The following is a 19679-nucleotide window of genomic DNA, read 5'->3' on the forward strand; positions in this document are numbered from 1 at the left end:
GAGTCCTGCAAATATCCAACACAATCTTTCTTTCAGGAGGATAGAGGCCTTGCTTATAGTAGAACACTAGAAACACTGTAGGCAAAAGAAAGTGTTGAGATACTGGGGGAAAGAGTTCTAGAAATTCAGCTCTATAGAGGTGGTGACACAGGGAGCCTGTGTTAATCATACATTAATCTAAAACACAAGAATGGAACTCTTAAGCTATAAAGGTGGAAAAGATATTCTGGCCTACCCCCAGCACTGAAACTGAAATCTCATCATAATGTGTGAAAAATCCATATCATTTAAAAAGAAACAAAAAAAGACAATTGTACCCCATACAAAGATACTGCAAAAAAAATAATGAAAATAGTCTATAAACATCTAAAAAAAGGCACACCACAAAAATATAACAACCAATCAGATAAAACCATCACCTAATATGACAAAGTAATCTAAAATAAAACAACTATAGAAGATACAAAAGAAAAGCAAAAAAAATAAATAGATAGATATGGTTAAACACAGGGGAATGTGAGAAAAGAGAAATAACAGAATTCAGAATAAAAATTGAAATTAAAAATATTTCAGAAATTAAAAATAGATACAATATCCCATATATCACAGAAAGTATTATAAGAAAAATAGAGGATAGGGAGAATAATTATTTTAAAAAATAAAATAGGAAAAAATAAATTAAAAATTAGAAAATAAGTATAAAAATAAGTAATAATGATTTAATATTTTTGTACTGATGTTATGAACAAATATTTAATATTATTAATCATTGGAGAAGTGTATATTCAAGTTCTTTGACCATATTTTAATTGAGTTGTTTGTTTTTTTGGTGTTGAGTTTTGTAAGTTCTTAATAAATTTTAGATATTAACCTCTTATCAGATGTATGGGCAAATATGTTTTCCCATTCTGTGGATTGTCTTTTTATTGTATTGATGTTTTCCTTTGCTGTGTAAAATCTTTATAGTTTTATGTGGTCCCATTTGTTTAGTTTTTCTTTTGTTTATCTTGCCTGGGGAGGGAATACATCTGATAAAATATTGACATGAGCAATGTCTAACATTTTGCTGTCTATGTTCTCTCCTAAAATTTTTATGGTTTTGGGTCTAACATTTAAGTCCTTAATCCATTTTGAATTTATTCTTGTGTATGGTATAAGAAGGTGGTCTAGTTTCATTTTTCTGTATGTATCTGTCCAATTTTCCCAACACCATTTCTTGAATAAATTATCTTTAGCCCATTTTATGCGCTTGCTTCCTCTATCAAATAGTAACTGACTATAAAGGTATGGGTTTATTTCTGGGCTCTCTATTCTGTTCCATTTATCTATGTGTCTGTTTTTATGCCAGAACCGTGCTGTTTTGGTTACTATGGCCTTATAGCATAGTTTAATATTAGGTGGTGTGATTTCCATATCAATAGATGCAAAAAAAAAAAAAAGCATTTAGCAAAATCCAGTACCCATTTATGATAAAAACTCTCAGCAAATTGGGACTAGAAGGAACATAACTAAACACAATAAAGGCCATATATGACAAACCCACTCCCAGCATCATACTCAATGGGCAGAAACTACAAGTGTTTCCCCTTAAGATCAGGAACACATCAGGGATGTCCACTTTCACTTCTCTTATTCAACATAGTACTGGAAGTCCTAGCCATAGAAAACAAAGAAGAAGAAATAAAGGACATCCAAATTGGGAAGGAAGAAGTAAAACTGTCTTTATTTGCAGATGACATGATACAGTACACAGAGAACCACAAAAATTCTAGCAAGAAATTACTAGAACTGATAACGACTTCAGTAAAGTGGCAGGATACAAAATTAATATCCAGAAATCAGTTGTACTTTACATGCCAATGAATTATCAGAAAGGGAAATTAAGAAAAGAAATTCCATTTATAATTATTTCAAAAAGGATAAGATACCTGGGAATAAATCTAACCAAGGATGTAAAAGAATTGTACTTAGAAAATTATAAGACACTGAAGAAAGAAATTGAAGAAGATACAAATAAGTTTAAGCACCCACCGTGTTCATGGATAGGAAGAATTAACACTATTAAAAGGTCCATGCTACCCAAAGCAATCTATAGATTCAACACAATTCCTGTCCAGATACCAGTGATGCATTTCACAGAACTAGAAAAAATATTTCAAAAATTTATATGGAACCACAAAAGGCCCCATATAGCAACAGAGGTTCTGAGAAAGAAGAACAAAGTTGGAGGAATCAAGAAGACATAAAAATGGTTGATAGACATATGAAAAGATGCTTAACATCACTAATAATCAAACAAATGAAAATTAAAACCACAATGAGATATCATCTGATACCTGTCAGAATGGCTATCATCAATCAAACAGCAAGTGCTGGAGAGGTTGTGGAGAAAGGGTAACTACTTTGCACTGTTGTGAGAAGATTGGTGAGACTACTGTCAAAAGTAGTATGGAGATACCTCAAAAAATTAAAACTGGAACTGCCTTTTGACCCAGCAATTCCACTTCTGAGAATATATCCGAAGGAACCCAACACACTCATTGGAAAGAGCATAAGCACCCCTATGTTCATTGCAGCATTATTCACAATCACCAAGATATGGAAGCCACCCAAGTGTCCATCAGTATATCAGTGGATAAAACGATTTACACAATGGAATACCACTTGGCCATAAAAAAGAAGAAAATTTTACCCTTTGTGTCAGTATGGATGGACCTAGACAACATTATGCTAAGTGAAATAAGTCAGTCAGAGAAAGAAAAACACCATATGATTTCACTCATATGTGGAATCTAATGAACAAACTGAGCTAACCAGCAAAATAGAGACAGACTCATAGATGCAGAGCAGGATAGCAGCTAAGCTGGGAGGGGAGGTTAGAGGGTGGAGGGACTGAGCAAAAAAGGAAAAGGACTCATGGACATGGACAACATTGTGGTGATTGCAGGGGTTAAGAGAGTATGAAGGGACTAAAGGGTAATGGAAAAGAATACAATAAAAAATAAATTCTAAAAAAATAAAAATAAAATTATTAATCAAGAAAACATTCCTGAAATAACAGAAGACTTGAAGTGACACTGACATATATGTGAACTGAAATGTATATAAATATAAAATATATAACATAAATGTTATACATATTACACAAAATTATTTGTATATAAATAAGCAAAATATGTATTTTACATGTAAAGAAAAATATAATGTATAAATACATGAAATGCATATTATACATTAGTAAATTTATACATAATGCTTAAATAAAATATACTACATACATTATATATTGCTTAATTTATATCTAGACATATTTTATGTGCACTGATGCACACCAACAGCAGAATGTTAGAGTGAGAAAACACACACACACTACTAGTGTTGACCAGAGTGTGGAACGAGTAGAGCTCCCCACGCTGCCCATGCGATACTGGCATATACATCACAGAAAACTCTTTGACACTACAGATGTGTAATGGGAGTCCCAGAAAGGGAAAAAAGAGAGGTATTCAGAAAACAATATTTGAAAAAATGTCCAAAACACTCCAAATTTGATGAAAAACATTAATTGGCACATCCAAATCCTTGGCAAATCCCTAGTAGAAAAAAAATACAGGAAGATACACATCAGGCTACATCATGTTCAATCTGTTGAAAGCCAAACATGAACAGAAAAACAACTCATTACATACATGGAAGCATCAGTATAACTAATGGCAGACTGCTCATCTGAAATAATGAGGCCAGAAGGCAGTAAAAAAGTTATTTTTTTTAATGTTGAAAGAAAAAAATCCTGGCAACCAAGAATTCTATATCCAGCAAATCTATCCTTCAAAAAGGAAGGTGAAACAAGACCTGCCCTACAGGAAATACTAAAGGAATTCCTTTAGGCTGAAAGGAAATAACAAAGATGTTAACTTAGGAACCACTGGTTAAATATATGAATTAATATAAAACATTGTATTAATTTGTTAAATTATGAATATATTTTCTTATTTTTCCTTTTGATTTTTTAATTAATGGAAAAAGTAGTAATTACAATAATGTATAGGTGGGTTTATACAAATATAGAGGTACTGTATGACAAGAACAGCACAAAGGACAGAGAATTCCACTATATAGGAGCAAAGCTTCTATATTTTATTGAAATTGTGCATATTAATATAAATTTTGAAAACTTAAAATGCATGTTGAGATACCACAGAAACTACAAAGAAAATAAACTTTTAAATAACAAAATGAATGTAAATCCAATCATACAAATAATTGACCTTAATGTGAGCAATCTAAACACCTCAATAGAAAGACCAAGATGGATTGGAACAGCACGTACAATAATATCCAACTACATGCTGTTTATAAGAGACACATCTTAGATTCAAATATACAAACAGATTCAAAATAAATGAATGGAAAAAGATATATATCATACCAATAGTAAACATAAGAAAGGGCCATATCAATATCAGGTAATATAAGCTTAAAGACAATCAAATTACTAGAAAGTAAACATTTTGTAAAGATAAATTTGTCAATACATTTAAAGATATAAAAGCTTTTAATGTACGCACAACTCTTAGCAGATCCTCAAAGTACACAAAGGAAAAACTAACAGAATTGAAAATAGAAATAGACAATTTAATAATCATAGTCAGCAATGTCAATATTCCAGTCACAATAGCAGATAGAACAACTCGACGGAAAAACAACAAGCATGAAGGGTATTCCAACAAAACCACCAACCAGCACACCCTAACCAACACAGAGAATGCTCCACCCAGCAACTGCGAGACCCACACTCTTTTCAGGTGCATAGGAAATGTTCTCCATGACAGACCGTATTTGGGGCCAAGAAATTGAAAAGAATTAAAGTCATAAAAGTGTGTTTGCTACTGCAACAGAAAACATCTAGGAAATTATCAAATATATGAAAATTAAACAACAAACTTCTAAATAACTCATGGATCAAAGAAAAATCACAAAGAACATTTAAAAATATTTTGAGCTGAATGAAAAACACACGATACCATAATTTATGGAATTGGTGCTCTACCCTCGGCGCACACTGGGGCAGCAGTATTATCCCCAAAGCCCTACAATAGCAGTGGCCCTGTCCCCTCCCCACCCCCATGGCTCTGGATAGCAGCCTTGCCCGAGACAGAGAATGGAGGCACCCTGGCTCTGTGAAATTGAGAAGGTCGTCAACTCTCCGAAATTGAAGAGGAAAAACGTTTGTTTCCTAGGCTTGTGATGAGAGTTAATCCTGAATAGCCTTCGCATCATTCTTCCCTTTTATTGAAGGAAAATGAATGTTCAAGTTCTACCTTCCACAAAACGCTGGAACACTGTTTAGTCAAGTTCTTTGCCACTTTATCAAAACAATCACCTTTTCTCCAGTTTCCAATAACCTGTTCCTCATTCCCATCTGAGATCTCAACAGAAACACTTGTAATGCACATATTTCAAACAACATTCTCTTCATGATAGATAATATATTTTTTTTTCTAAAATGATAGAAGCTTCTTCCACAGCTCTTCTCTCTTTTGTATGAGTTCTCACCAGAACTGCCTCTTGCATTCATGTTTGTACCAACAGTCATTTCTGGGCTAGCTAGGCTCTTTCTAGCATGTGCTCATAATTATCCCAGCCTCTACTTACCACCCAGTTTCAAAGCCACTTCTCCATTTGTAGGCATCTCTTATAACAGCACCCTTCCTCACAGATCTGCATTTATTCACTTGGACTGCCTTAACAAAATACCACAGATGGAAAGACTTAAACAAAATAAAGTTGTTTTCTCACAGTTCTGGAAGCTGCAAGTCTAAGATTAAGGTGCCATCAGGGTGGGTTTCTGGTGAGACCTCTGTACGTGGCTTTCAGATAGCTACCTTCTCTCTATGTCCTCTCGTGGTCTTTTTCCTGTGCTCAGGTGGAGAGAAAGGAGCGGGGAGGGGGGGTTGGTATCTACAGGGAACCGATCCGCATGGCAGTGGTGAACGTAGCCCAGCCACTGATTCAGAAAACCGGCAGGAGCGAGTCAGCACACAGGAACCAGGCCCACAGATCGGTTTTCCCCTGGGGAATCAGTCCTGCATTGTACATAGGCTGCTCTGAGGCTTGCTTTTTGCTAAAACTCCCCCACTCTGAACTGAGGCAGCAAATGTTTACTGCATATCTTTAAAGTAACTTCCTAAGGTCTGTGCCAAACCTCCCAAGGATGGAGTGTAACCAGTTCAACCCCTTTCCCCTTGCATTTTCAAACATCCTTTCCTTTGTACTAATTAGCAACATCCTCTCCTTTGTTATCTGTAAAAGGTAATCACCTAAAGCGAACCTGTGCATAGTAAATGAGGACCATCCTCAATGTAATGTATCCAGAAAAGCAATAAAAGCCCATCCAGGCAAGGGTCAAGGCTCACTCAGAGAGTGACCATGCTGTCCCTTTTTCTCCACAGGACTTCTGCAGTCTGTGTGAATGTGTTCATTGCAGTGACAACACACAGATCCCACTGGTCAAAGTCCACATCAAGTATCTCTTCCTCTTCTTATAAGGCACAAGTCCAATCAGATTAGGGAACCAGTCTTATGAACTCATTTAACCTTACCTCCTTAAAAGCTTTGTCTCAAAATACAGTCACATTGAGGATAAGGGCTTCAAATATGAATTCAGGGGGCAGGGAACACACTCCAATCCAAAACAGAGCTCTCAGATACAATCAGCAAAAACAAGAGTCATAAAAAGAAAATTTCATCAACTGTACATCAAAAAATTAAAAATGTTTGTGCTTCAAACAATACCAATGATAAAACAAAGCAAGACACAAATTGGCAAGACAGTAAATAACTGAAAATAATATATCAGATAAAGAATTTGTATCTAGAATATATAAGCAATTCTTAGAATTCAGAAATAAAGAGGAAAACAACTCAATTTAAAAGTGGGGAAAAAATTGAATGAACATTTTACCCAAGAAGATATATAAAAGGCTAAGAGGCTCATGAAAGATGCACAACACCATTTTTCATTAGGGTGAGTCCGACTGGAGCCACAAGGAAATACATGACGTACCAACTAGAATAACTTTAACCAGAAATGACAGAGACATCGTCAAGTGCTGACAAGTAAAAACAAAACAAAGCACAACCGAACCCTCACATGAGGTTGATGGGAAATGTAAATCGCTCAGCCGCTATGAAAAACAGTTTGGCAGTTTCTTGAAATGTCAAGTATAAACTTAACATATGATATAGCACTTTCACTCCCAAGAATCTACCCAAGGAAAAGAAAAATATACATCCACACACAAATGTTCATAACAGAATTATTCATAATAGCCAAAATCTGAAAACAATCCAATGTCTATCAATGTCTGCTAAGAGATAAAAATTAATGAACTATTGATAAGTGCTACAAAGTGGAAAAACCTAAGTGAAGGAAGCCCAATATATACATATGTCTCCGTTCATGTGAAATGTCCAGAAAAGCCAAAATCGTACAAACAAAAAACAAACCAGCAGTGCCAAGGGCTGAGAATGGAAGCAGAGCAACACTGCGGGGAGGCACGAAGGAACTTCTTAAGACAACAGAAATGTTCTAAAACGGGATTGTGGTAATATTTACCTAATTCTTTGTGTACAAAGAATCATTGAATTGTACACATTCACAATGGTGAATTCTGTGGTGAGCAAACTATACCTTAATAAAAGTGTTAAAAATAAAGTGTTATCAAAATACTGACCACTTATAAGTAAGGCTTGATTTATTTTTTTATCTCCTAAGACACTATGTACATTTTTTATATCCTAAGACACTTAGCATATAGCTGTGCACACAAGCCGAGAGAAATATTTGTTAAATAAATTGATGAATAAGATAACGTCTCTCCCTTTCCAACAAAAATAATAGAATAAAGGGCTTCTCTCTGAGAATTGGTAGATGCTCAGATAAAGAGCAAGGAAAGAGGCTTTATTTAAAAAAAGATTCTCCTTAATATTTTTGGAGAAAATTATTCTCTTTGTATGAACCATCTAGATATCACTCAGATAAGACCCTAATTCTTCTACATTATTTTCTGTATTTGAACTTTTAATAGTTTCACCATGAGGAAATGACAAACATCAAACAAAATAGAACATTCTAAGGTACATATTTGCTTTTGCCATCAAAACTTTAAATTCCTTATTAGAAGTAATAGTGGGAATTTATGTTCATACTATAATAGGATTGATATATTTCATTGCTATATGATAAGAAATTTCATATAATAATATTGATTGTAAAAATATATCTTACATTTTCTAGTTCTGAATTATCACTTGTATTTGTTTGGATTTTCTCTGGAAATATAATCTGGACAGATGAATTTTGAGAACCTGAGAAAATAAAATACAGTTAATAATTGTGTCTTAAACCTGACAAAATATTTGTTCAGGGTCTTTCATAAGATTCACTTATGCAAATATGAATTATCACTGTATACTCCTATAAAAATCTTTGAAACAATTTAAAAACAGACACAATAGTTATAATACACCATAAAAAACACAGGGGGAAGTATCAACTTACACAAAATTTGTTGTTCCTTAACAAGACAGAATAGACCAAAAATAGTCAGAAATAAACCTCAAGAAAATTTTCCTGAATTAAAAAATTTGAAATAATAGGCTGGGGAGTACACTGTATTGTAGTAAAATCCAATAACAATTCATTAAAACTGAGATTATTCTACTTAAATTATTGGCTATCTAAAACAAAGAAATAATCCTATGGGCATGTTAGCAAAAAGGAAAAAGAAAAAGAAAATCATACTGGGGACAGGGAGAAAAGCAGGCTGGCTTGTGAATTTTTTAAAACATTATTCAATCTTAAAAAGCGGAATAACAATGCCTTTTTAAAATCTTCATGAAAAAAGTATGGAACCAGGAATATTTTCCCCAGAAAAACTGTTATTGAAACATGGAGACAAAAGACAAGGGTCTACAAGCAAAAACTTAAGTAATACAGCTCACACGTGCTGTCGTGAAAGGTAGATGAACTTCTCCCAATAAAGACAAAAACACAGGTGAGGAAAAAGGCCTACTAGTAGTGAGCATTAAATAAACTTAAATATAGAATAAAGGTTAAAGCAACTATGGAAATTGTAGTTATTCAATTAAATGCAAATGTTATAAATTATGATTACATAGGCAGAATAATATATAAAATAATGTCACAAAGTATAGCAGAAGAAGAGAGATACCATATGTGCATACTGATTTCCTCAAATTTATTGCACTGTGGGCAAAAAAATCTGACTTAAAGCTGAAAATGGAGTGGGAGAAGTAGAAACCTATTGTTTAATGATATAAAGGCACAGAAGAATTAAAACCACAGTCCTGTAATAAAGGAGAGAGCAGGAGGTAGGAGAAAGTAGTAAAATACTAAATTTCCTAATCACAGTGAGGAAATCACTAGTTACTACTACCTAAATAAAGGATTAAATCTATTATATAAAATAGATTATAAATATTCCAAATTAAGGGACAAGAGCATACACAAGGCACCCAAAAAATAAGTTGTCACAGATTTTTATGGCAAAAGATGTTTTACCAAAACAGGAGCATGGGATCAATAAAGTATGACATAAATAAGAAGCACAGAGATTAAAAATCTGTCTTATCAATAAATGTAAGTAGGATGAACTGATCAATTAGAAGAAAAGTCCTCAGATTGGAACCACAAAATGAAAACCCAATTACTAAGCCTTCTGTGGAATAATGAATACTGGATCTAAGCTAATAGTAATTTTTGAGGACCTAAAAAATGCATGCTTACCAGAAAGAGTCAGATGATTAAAGCTCAAATCTACGAGTGTTCTCACAGGCCTACAAGTTAACCCTAACACAATTTGCCCAGTTACGGAGCCATCTGTGGAACTAGAAATAATCAGTGACTTGTTCAACCCCCATCTAGCCTACCTAACCCACAGGGTGAGAATTATTATGGTAGGAAGGGCCAGAGAGAAAACTCTGAATATCATTTTCACCCTCACCAAAAAATTAAACCAAAAGTCTTTCTGAATCCAGAAAAGTACTCCCACTATGGAATCTAATGAATAAAAGAACTAAAATCCCTATTATATTCCCATTTTATTTGTTTGCTCTGAGCAAATGAGATAATAGAGAATAGTTGTTTTAAGTTTAATCAGGTGATGATTGAAATAACTAATATTGTTCAAAATATGGTCTCCTTAGGGAAGCAAATCGACTGTGGCATTGGCACCTGTATGCAACCCCACGGGTAGGAAAAGGTGGTTTACTCTATCCCAATAAGCAGAGAATTGCCGCCACAAGTTTGCATTATCACTTGGTTGGCAGTGACGGCATTACACCTTTGCTATCCATATTGCCTCAGGTGTTTACCATCTCTAGTTCTGTTCCTACTGAGACTCTACACATATCACACTCTGCGGTGGACAGAATAACCCTCCCAAAGATGTCCTTGTCCTAATCCCAAGAACCCATGAATATGTTACAGTACTTGGCAAATTGTAATTGAGAATTAATGTTGCTTATCAGCTGAACTTAAAATACAGAGACTATCCTGGATTAGTTGTGGTCATGATTTAATCACAAGGAACCTTAAAAGTGGAAGAGGGTTTACAGGAACAAGTATAAAGGACACATGGATAGAAAACTAGGGGCAGGTGGAAATGGGAGGGAGGAGGGGAGGGATAGGTGAGTGGGCTGGGATGGGAGTAAAAGACAGAAAATTGTACTTCAACATCAATTAAAATAAAATTTTTTTAAAAAGTGGGAGAGGAGAAACAGAAGAGAGAACCAGAGAGATGGCAGTGTGAAAAGAACTCAGCCCAATGCTCTTGGCTTTAAAGATGGAGGAAGGGAACACAAGCCAAGGAATGCAAACAGCCATTAGAATTTGGAAAGAGCAAAGAAACAGATTGTCTACCACAGCCTCTGGAAGGAAGAGAGCAAGGCCAACCCCTTGATTTTAGCCCAATGAGACCCATTTTTATAGAACTGTAAGATAATAAATTTGTTATAGCAACAACAGGAAATTAATATAACATCTAAGAGGAAGTCATTCTGGAATCTACATTCATAATATCATGCCTGCAAGACCTGAACTAACAAGTGTATGAGATGCCTTGGCAAGAAGCAGGAGTGCCAAAGTCTTGATTAAATACTCCATGCACAAGAAAAATCCACCTGTAATAGCCTAGTAGACTAGAGACACTAGAAAATAACCTCTATAGTAAATAGCAAGAGGCATTTGGATTTTGGAGGCAACATACATAACATATGGCTGTGTTGCTTTGACCATTTTACTGAAAAATCATAGGCTGCCAGCTTTGTGAGATGCCCAAGTAAAAGAAAACTCCTCAGCTAACCGAGGCTTCTGTGCAAGCAGCTCTCACGTTTCTCATTTAAGGCCAGGAGAAACCACAGTGCACTAGGGATCTGTGGCAGATGTAAGTTAAGCCCCACTAGGAGAATGTCAGTAAAGGCCCCTGAGGTTCTGAAGCAAAGACATGTCCTCATTGGCATATACAGTGGTTTGAATCATGATTCCCCGCACCCCAGCAAAAGATATATCCACTCAGAACCCGTGGACGCAACCTTGTTTGGAAAAAAGAATCTGAGCCCTGGCTGGTGTAGCTCAGTGGATTGAGTGCGGGCTGCGAACCAAAGTGTCGCAGGTTCAATTCCCAGTCAGGGTACATGCCTGGGTTGCAGGCCATGACCCCCAGGAACCCCATATTGATGTTTCTCTCTCTCTCTCTTTCTCCCTCCCTTCCTTCTCTAAAAAAATAAATAAAGTAAAATCTTTTTTAAAAAAAGAATCTTTGAAAGGTGTTACTAGCTAAGGATTTGAGGTGAGACCATTCCAGATTAGGGTGGACCCTAAATCCAATGACATGCGTCCTCTAAGTAAGAGAAGGGGAGAAGAACAGAGGAGACTGCCATATGCAGACAGACGCACATACTAGACTGGTATGTCTTCAAGAAATACTGAGAATTTCTGGCAGTCCTCAGAATCTAGGAAAGAGGAATAAGAGATTATTTGTCCTAGTTTTCAAAAGAAATCAGTATCTTGATTCTGTATTGCTGGCCTCCAGAACTGCACAGGAATAATGTCTATAGTTAGTGGTATACTTTTTCATGGCAGCGACAAAATATTAATATAATTTTATAGCTATATTTATTTTATGCAAGTTTCTAGCTCACAGCTGGGCTGTGACAGAGGCAAAATTCAGACTGTGTGATGCTACGGGATCTTGCAAACTGAACTCAAAGATTGACATAATCAGGCACTACTGGCTTCTAAGGTCACTGTGCATCAGAAAAGACGGAAGAGGGACACGTACACTTAATTGCCTTGATCCAAAATTGATGCATCTCTTCTTCTCAACCCCATAAGCAAGTGCTAATTGACCCAACTTAGTGGAAAAAGGCCAAGTAATGTAGGCAAAAACATAGAGACTAAGTGAGCACTAAGGGCTTTGTCACATAAAATGGGGAAGTATGTTTACAACAAATGTTAATCAAAGAGGAGTTGATGTAGTAATGTTAACATTAGCACAGATAGAATTTAACAGCTGAAAGTATTAGTAGGAATAAATAATGGCAGGCCACAGTTAATAAAAAGAAATCAAAGTGAATTTTAAAAAGTTGAAACTCTACCTTACACCATATACAAAAATTAACTCAAAATAGATTAGTGAATACTGTTCCAAGTTGGTACTGCTGAGCTGCACCTGGCCTCCTGCAGCTATCCCAGCTGTCCACCTGCTGGGCTCTGGAATGCCCATGGACCTCAGTGGTCCAGGCCCTTGAGGCTGCAGGAAGTAAACAAGAGACCATAGCACCTGCTGCAGGTCAAATATGCTTGGGCAGAGGTTGATGAGTCAGGCAAAGTGCTGATACCTACCCAGATTAAAAACCAGCCCACTAGTATTGCATGGAATGGCCTTGATCCAGGTAAACCCTTACACCTTGGTCTTGACAGACACAGATGCTCCCAGCAGGACCCCAAATATAGAAAATGGCACCATTTTCTGGTAGTCTGATTACATGGGCTCTGGGCCTCCCAAGGTCACATGCCTTCACCTCTATGTCTGGATGGTTTATGAGTAGGACAGGCTGGTGAAGTGTGAAGAACTCATTCTCAGCAACAAATCTGGAGACCACCATGGAAAATTCAAAGCGTTATCATTCCGCAAAAAGTAGGAGCTTGGGTCGCTGGTGGCTGGCACATGTTACGCGGCAGAATTGGGTGACTGCCCAAGGTCTATGAGGAGTCTGGGAGGTAGAGGAAAGCCAGGAGACAGAAATCACCCTGGGAGCCCCAAACAGAGTTCTCAAGCTCAGTGATACGCATAGATTTCTCCTCTTCCCTGTTCCCTTTCTCACAGGAAAGGCCTAAACAGATAGGGATTTAGGGTGACTTCCTTCTATCTATCCTTTACATTATACAGGGTCACACACCCTGTTTTGTGTTTGGATAAAATTTTTAACTCCACTTTGGGGAATATTTTGGTACTATGATGGGGTCATCAGTTGTTAATATAATAATAGAAACCCATAACTTAAAGAGGAAAAAGTTGGGTTAAGAAGAACAGGTCTATAATAATAGAGCAAAGCATCAAAAAAAATGTTTAAGGAAGGCTAAAAGGAAAAAAAAAACACAATTCACTGCATCTGCCTTTGTGAGCACAAGTCCAGAATTGCGCGTGGCGGTGCCTTCTGACATCTGTTTTCACAGCCTTGTCTTCACCAGACAACAAGGAGCTGGCATGTCCACTAACCCCCAATATGGTACATCTTCCTAGGTGTCAGTATCCCACTCTGGCTCCTTTTATTTTTAACCCTCACCCAAAGAAACGCTTATTGATTTTTTTTTAGAGAGAGAGGGGAAGAGAAGGAGAAAAAGAGAAAGAGAAACATGATAGGAGAGAGAAGTATCAATCACTTGCCTCTTGTAATTGCCCCAGCTGGGATGGAACCCGAAACCTAGGCATATGCCCTGACCAGAAATCAAACCTGTGAACTTTCTCGTTGATTTAACATAATGAGAACAGTTTGCACAACACTGATATAACCTGGCAGCCAAGGAGAGTGGACTGAAATGAGCATGCATGACCAATAACGACTTCACTGTACTAGTCAAAGGGAGCAGTGGACGCCATTGAGTGAGCATGTGTACTGTATGGCCGTCACATTCAAAATAACTGAGAGAAAAATAACTGAGTAAGTAGACCAATGAATCTGCATCAAATTTTGAATTAAGCTCTGTGGAAACTATTTGGATGATTCAGAAGGCCACAGCTATGGGAAAATGGTGATTGGCAGCTTCATCACAACAAGCCCACTCATGCATCACATCTCATGCAGAGTTTTTAGTGAAACATCAAATTACCCAAGTGACTCAGCCCCCCTACAGCCCAGATTTGGTAGCCTGTAACTTCTGGCTTTTCCCAAAACTAAAATCACCTTTGAAAGGGAAGAGATTTCAGACCATTGCTGAGATTCAGGGAAAATGCAATAGAACAGCTGATAACCACTGGGAGAACTGTGTGAGGTCCCAGCGTGCCTACTTTGAAAGGGACTGTGGTATCATTGTCCTGTGTATAATGTTTCCTGTATCTTGTATCTTCTTCAATAAGTGTTTCTATTTTTCATATTACATGGCTGGATACCTTCTGGACAGACCTCGTATATTGTCTTAGTGCCAGGGATTAATTGAGGCTTTAAAGGAAAGCAGCCAACTAGTCCAGCAGTGTCTTCAGAGCACACTCCCAGGAGATGAAGACCTGCTCCACAACTGACATCCCGGAGATTTTGTCCATTGGAACAGACATCTCCATAAGGATGCTCTACAACCCAGGGGGAGGGGCCTTACCAGCTGAATTTAGAGGCATAGATTCCTGGACTCACGTTTCTCATTTGAAGAAAGCTCCAACACCTACATGGCAATCTGCCCCTGTTGGAGACCTAAAGCTCAACATTTCCAAGGAGCAGAAGCAGCAGACACCATCTGAACAGACAGCTTTCCTAAGCCTCTGAACCAGGCCGATACAACCTCATGCTTTTTCCTCTGCACAATTTGTCAGAAGAACTCTTTTATCCACTTTTCTATGTGCTGAAAGTGCCTGACAATATGTAACTCATAGTGGTAAGACCTTGTAATTCAGAAAAACTATTCTTATATTCTTACATGCTATTCTTATAACCTCCAGCTCATCAACTTTTATTTCACTTAGAACTCATGTGTTAGCTAATATACCAGCCACCTTTCTTGAGTTCTTACAATGGCTACTGTTAATAGTTTAAGCTCTTGATTTGGCCTCTTTTTTGTAACCTACATGCTAAGAATTACACTTTATTACACCCTTTTGTTCCTACCCTACAGAAGCTTTCTGAATCTGAAAATCTCACAGGCGTTTGGATCTGTGCTACAGCAAAGCATGCTCTTGAGGTTCCTGAGCTGGTGACCTGATCTCTATCCCTAAAGTGATGAAAAAACTGGACTGGTAGGGTTCTGTTTTTGCTTCTATGAAACACATATTGCCTTCCCTCTGGAAGACATGCCCCAGAAATAACTACCTTCCATTGGGACCTCCTTGCTCATAAAGGTATATAACCCTCACTCAGATTTAGACATTGACTAGTTACCTTTCCTTATGTTTTGAAAATATGAATGGTCCTGGTGTGTAAAAACATGAAGTTAACTTCCATTGGATGCCTATAACTATATGCTCTTATATGATTCAAAAGTGAGTTCATGCACAGAATGAAGAAACAAGAATGCAAAAAAATGAGGAGAGGGTTAGAAACCTCTGGGACAAGTTTAAATGTACCAACATTTGAATCATAGGGGTGCCAGAAGGAGAAGAGTAAGAGTAAGATATTGAAAACTTATTTGAAAAAATAATGAAGGAAAACTTCCCCCAATCTGGTGAAGGAAATAGACTTTCAGGAAGTCCAGGAAGCCCAGAGAGTCCCAAAGAAATTGGACCCAATGAGGAACACACCAAGGCACATCATCATTAAGTTACCCAAGATTAAAAATAAGGAGACAATCTTAAAAGCAGCAAGAGGAAAGGAGAGAGTTACCTACAAAGGAGTTCCCATAAGGTTATTAGCTGATTTCTCAAAAGAAACCTTACAGGCAGGGTACTCCAAGTCATGACAGGCAAGGACGTACATCCAAGATTACTCTATTCCAGCAAAACTATCATTTAGAATGGAAGGGCAGATAAAGTGTTTCCCAGACAAGGTCAAGTTAAAGGAGTTCATCATCACCAGGCCATTATTATATGAAATGTTAAAGGGACTTATCTAAGAAATAGAAGATCAAAAATTATAAATAGTAAAATGACAACAAACTCACAACTATCAACCACTGAAACTAAAAAACTAAAGCTAAGCCAACAGCTAGAACAGGAACAAAATCACAGAAATGGAGATCACATGGACCGTTAACAACAGGGATGGTGAGGGGGAGGAGAATGGGAATGAGGTACAGAAAATAAGAAGCATAATTGATAGGTACAAAATAGACAGGAGGAGGTCAAGAATAGTATAGGAAATGGAGAAGCCAAAGAGCTTAAATGTACAACCCATGGACATGAACTAAGGTGGGGCTGGGGAGAAATACTGGAGAGGGGGGTGCAGGGAGGAGGAGAGAAAGGGGAGAAAACAATTGGGACAACTGTAATAGCATAATCAATAAAATATACTTTTTTAAAAAGTTCATGCAGTGTTCCAGTCTGCATGACTACAATGTAACCTCTCATAACAGGTCCCTACGGAAGGGCAACGAGATCTGTAATGGAACTGGACATTGGGAAGATGTGCCTCCCCTGAATGAAACAACGTTGGGAATGGTGGAAACTAAATGCTACCTGCCTTTTTCCTGGAAGTTCCCCACTTTTGAACCAAAATCTGACTCACAATAATCAAACTCATTTGTTGCTTCAAATATTATCTTGTATTGCAGGACAAATTAACACTGTATGCAAGACAAGTGTTGAAACCAATGAGGAAAGAGCTCAGAAAAGTCAGTTTTTTGGAGTTTGAGTGGAGTTCGAGAAGTTTCTTGGGTGCTTTGGAGTGCCAGAAACTTTGAGGCAGTTTGATGACGTGCATGACAGGCCTGCAAGAAAGGCCAAACCCAAATTCAGAGAGGAAGGGAATTGTCCTTGAGCTTACTGATATCTTCTCTCCCGCGTCACTTCTAAGGCCAGACGTCCAAACACAGCCTAGCTTCCAGGGTGACGGGGCAAACAAAACCAAAAAGCAGGTAAGGAACCCCCGCCGGTTTTTAATAGGGGTAGGCCCCCAGTCTGACTTGGACGGAAGCTGGTGTGCGTTGAGAGAAAACCCTTCCTCCGCCCCAGACCAGAATAACAGGGTCTCCGTTGGCTTACCGAGTCTGGACGCGAGCGATCCACAGAGACCAGCAAAGAGCATCATTAGGCGGAACATGCTGGTGTCCTCGGCTCCAGGCGAATACTGAGCGTGCAGCCGTTAGTTGGCTCGGAAAGCGCCGCACCCGACCGCGGGGTGGGGGCGGGGCGGATCCCCAAGGCCTCCTCCCGCACCCTCCGGAGCCACGTTCTCGCCGGGCCGTGGCAGTTGGAGGTTTGCACCCCGCAGGTGTGCCGTCCTATAATCAGCCCACGCCCAGGGTCAATCTCGCTCCCTTCCCCGAGGGCCGCTCTACCGGGTAGCCTGTCACTCCTCTAAAGTTACCCATCCCAGCCACTCCCTCCCAACTGTCCTCCTGCAAATCTGTCTCTTGCTGTCGATTCACGGGCCTGGAAGAGCTAACACGTTCATTATGCGTTTTGTATCAGACACACCCAGGTGCTTGAAAAGACGGACGTTAATACTTTCTGAAATCAAAACTATACACAAAACAGATTGGATAAAGATATGGCACACATACAATGACTACTCAGCCATAAGAAAAATCGAGTATTGCCATTTGTGACATGGATGGATCTTGAGAATATCATAGTAAGCGAAATATCAGAAAAAGTTAACCATACGACTTCACTATGTGAGATATAAAACTGAAAGCAACAAATGAACAAACAAGAAAAACAAAAACTCCTAGACACAGACAACAGTATGACGGTTATCAGAGGGAAGAGAGCGGAAGGATAGTAAGGGATAAGGGGGTCAATGTATGATAATGGAAGATTTGACTTCAGGTGGTGGGCACCCAATGCAATATAGATGATGCATAATTGAATACAGTCAAAACCTATATAATCGTATTAACCATTGTCACTCCAATAAATTTAATTTTTTTTAATTAAATGGAAATAAAAATATGTGAACACACACACAAATATACATAGATTTACTAAAGCTAGGTTTCTTTCTTTTTTAAAACATTTTATTTATTTTATTTTTAGAGAGGGAAGGGAAGTGGGGGGAGAGAGAAAGACATCAATGTGCGGTTGCTGGGGGCCATGGCCTGCAACCCAGGCATGTGCCCTGACTGGGAATCGAACCTGCGATGCCTGGTTCACAGCCCACCCTCAATCCACTGAGCTATGCCAACCAGGTAAAGCTAGGTTTCTAAAAGAACAAAAACTAGCTGGATGGTTTCTTAACTAGATTCCAAGAATGGAGACAGTGAGTAGATTTCGATATCTTTGAAGAGAGCCTGCTGTGGTTGGTTTGTTTTTCCCTCCCTATCCAAACACACTTTCTACCCAGACTCTACCTACCATTTCCTCTAATCAATCTGGTTCTCCACAGGGCCTTGGCTAAAATTCACACTGGTGATTCTCTTGTTCAGTAACTTCTCAGTACAATGAACATTCATTCGTGCAGTGAATGAGATGGACAAGATTCTTGTCCAGTTACAGTAGGTCCCAGTAGAAAATTCTACTTAAAACAGTGTTCAACATTTTCTACATTCCAACCCAGGCTGCCACCTCTTTTCTCCCACCCGCAGTGCTTCGGCCACCTTGACCTCTGGTCTTTCCTGAATGAACAAAGCCTAATTATTCCCTTAGACTGCAATGCCTCCTCCCTCTCAGCCTCACCCCAGTCTCCACCTATATGCACTATCTTTTAATTCTTTTCAAATCCCAAAGAAGGAATTCTCATACTACTTAATGGAAAAGTAGACACACAAAATAAAAGGCAGGGTGAAGGGAGCGGGGTTACGAAAAAAGCTCACTTAGGGAATCACCACAAGTACTCTGACATTTCAGATGCAATTTTATGGATGCATAGGGTTTAAACAGAGCAATCTAAACCCAAAAAGAAGAGCATGAGCTAAAGTAAGGCAACAAAAACACACATCTAGTTTGTATCTCAACAGGAACAGCCAATGCTACACTAACAGTTTTTAGAGCTGCTGAGGCAAAAATCTGGTCTCATTTCCTAGCATTAGAATTCTAGTAAATGCTTTGACTTGCCAATTTTGAGTATATTTCTAGTTATTTCTTTGGTTTTTCCCCTCTCCTCAACCTTCAATAAATCTTTAATAGAGCAGATTTTATATTAATCTTAGTGTATATGGCTCTCTCCATTACAGGAGGCAATTCCATCCAGAACTTACATATCACACTGCCTAATATAGAACCTGCAAGATGGCAGAATTTCAATAAATATTTCTGAAACTTAATAAAATCTGATTTGTGCTTGGAAAACCT

At 37.9% G+C, this 19679-nt stretch overlaps 1 protein-coding gene across 1 annotated transcript in view; it reads right to left on the reverse strand.

Annotated features, from left to right (window-relative positions):
• Positions 1 to 17487, reverse strand: part of ADAM32 (ADAM metallopeptidase domain 32) — a 109484-nt gene extending 91997 nt beyond the window's left edge. The window contains exons 1-3 of the mRNA XM_045821800.1: positions 17430 to 17487; positions 8291 to 8370; positions 5406 to 5411 (exon numbers count right to left, since the gene is read on the reverse strand). Of these exons, the coding sequence (XP_045677756.1) occupies positions 5406 to 5411; positions 8291 to 8370; positions 17430 to 17487 (144 nt within the window). The remainder of the gene's footprint in view (positions 1 to 5405; positions 5412 to 8290; positions 8371 to 17429) is intronic.
• Between the last annotated feature and the right edge of the window lie 2192 nt (positions 17488 to 19679).

The sequence above is a fragment of the Phyllostomus hastatus genome, unplaced genomic scaffold (genome assembly GCF_019186645.2).
Source record: "Phyllostomus hastatus isolate PE091 unplaced genomic scaffold, TTU_PhHast_1.1 phas_scaffold_46, whole genome shotgun sequence".
Taxonomy (NCBI): domain Eukaryota; kingdom Metazoa; phylum Chordata; class Mammalia; order Chiroptera; family Phyllostomidae; genus Phyllostomus; species Phyllostomus hastatus.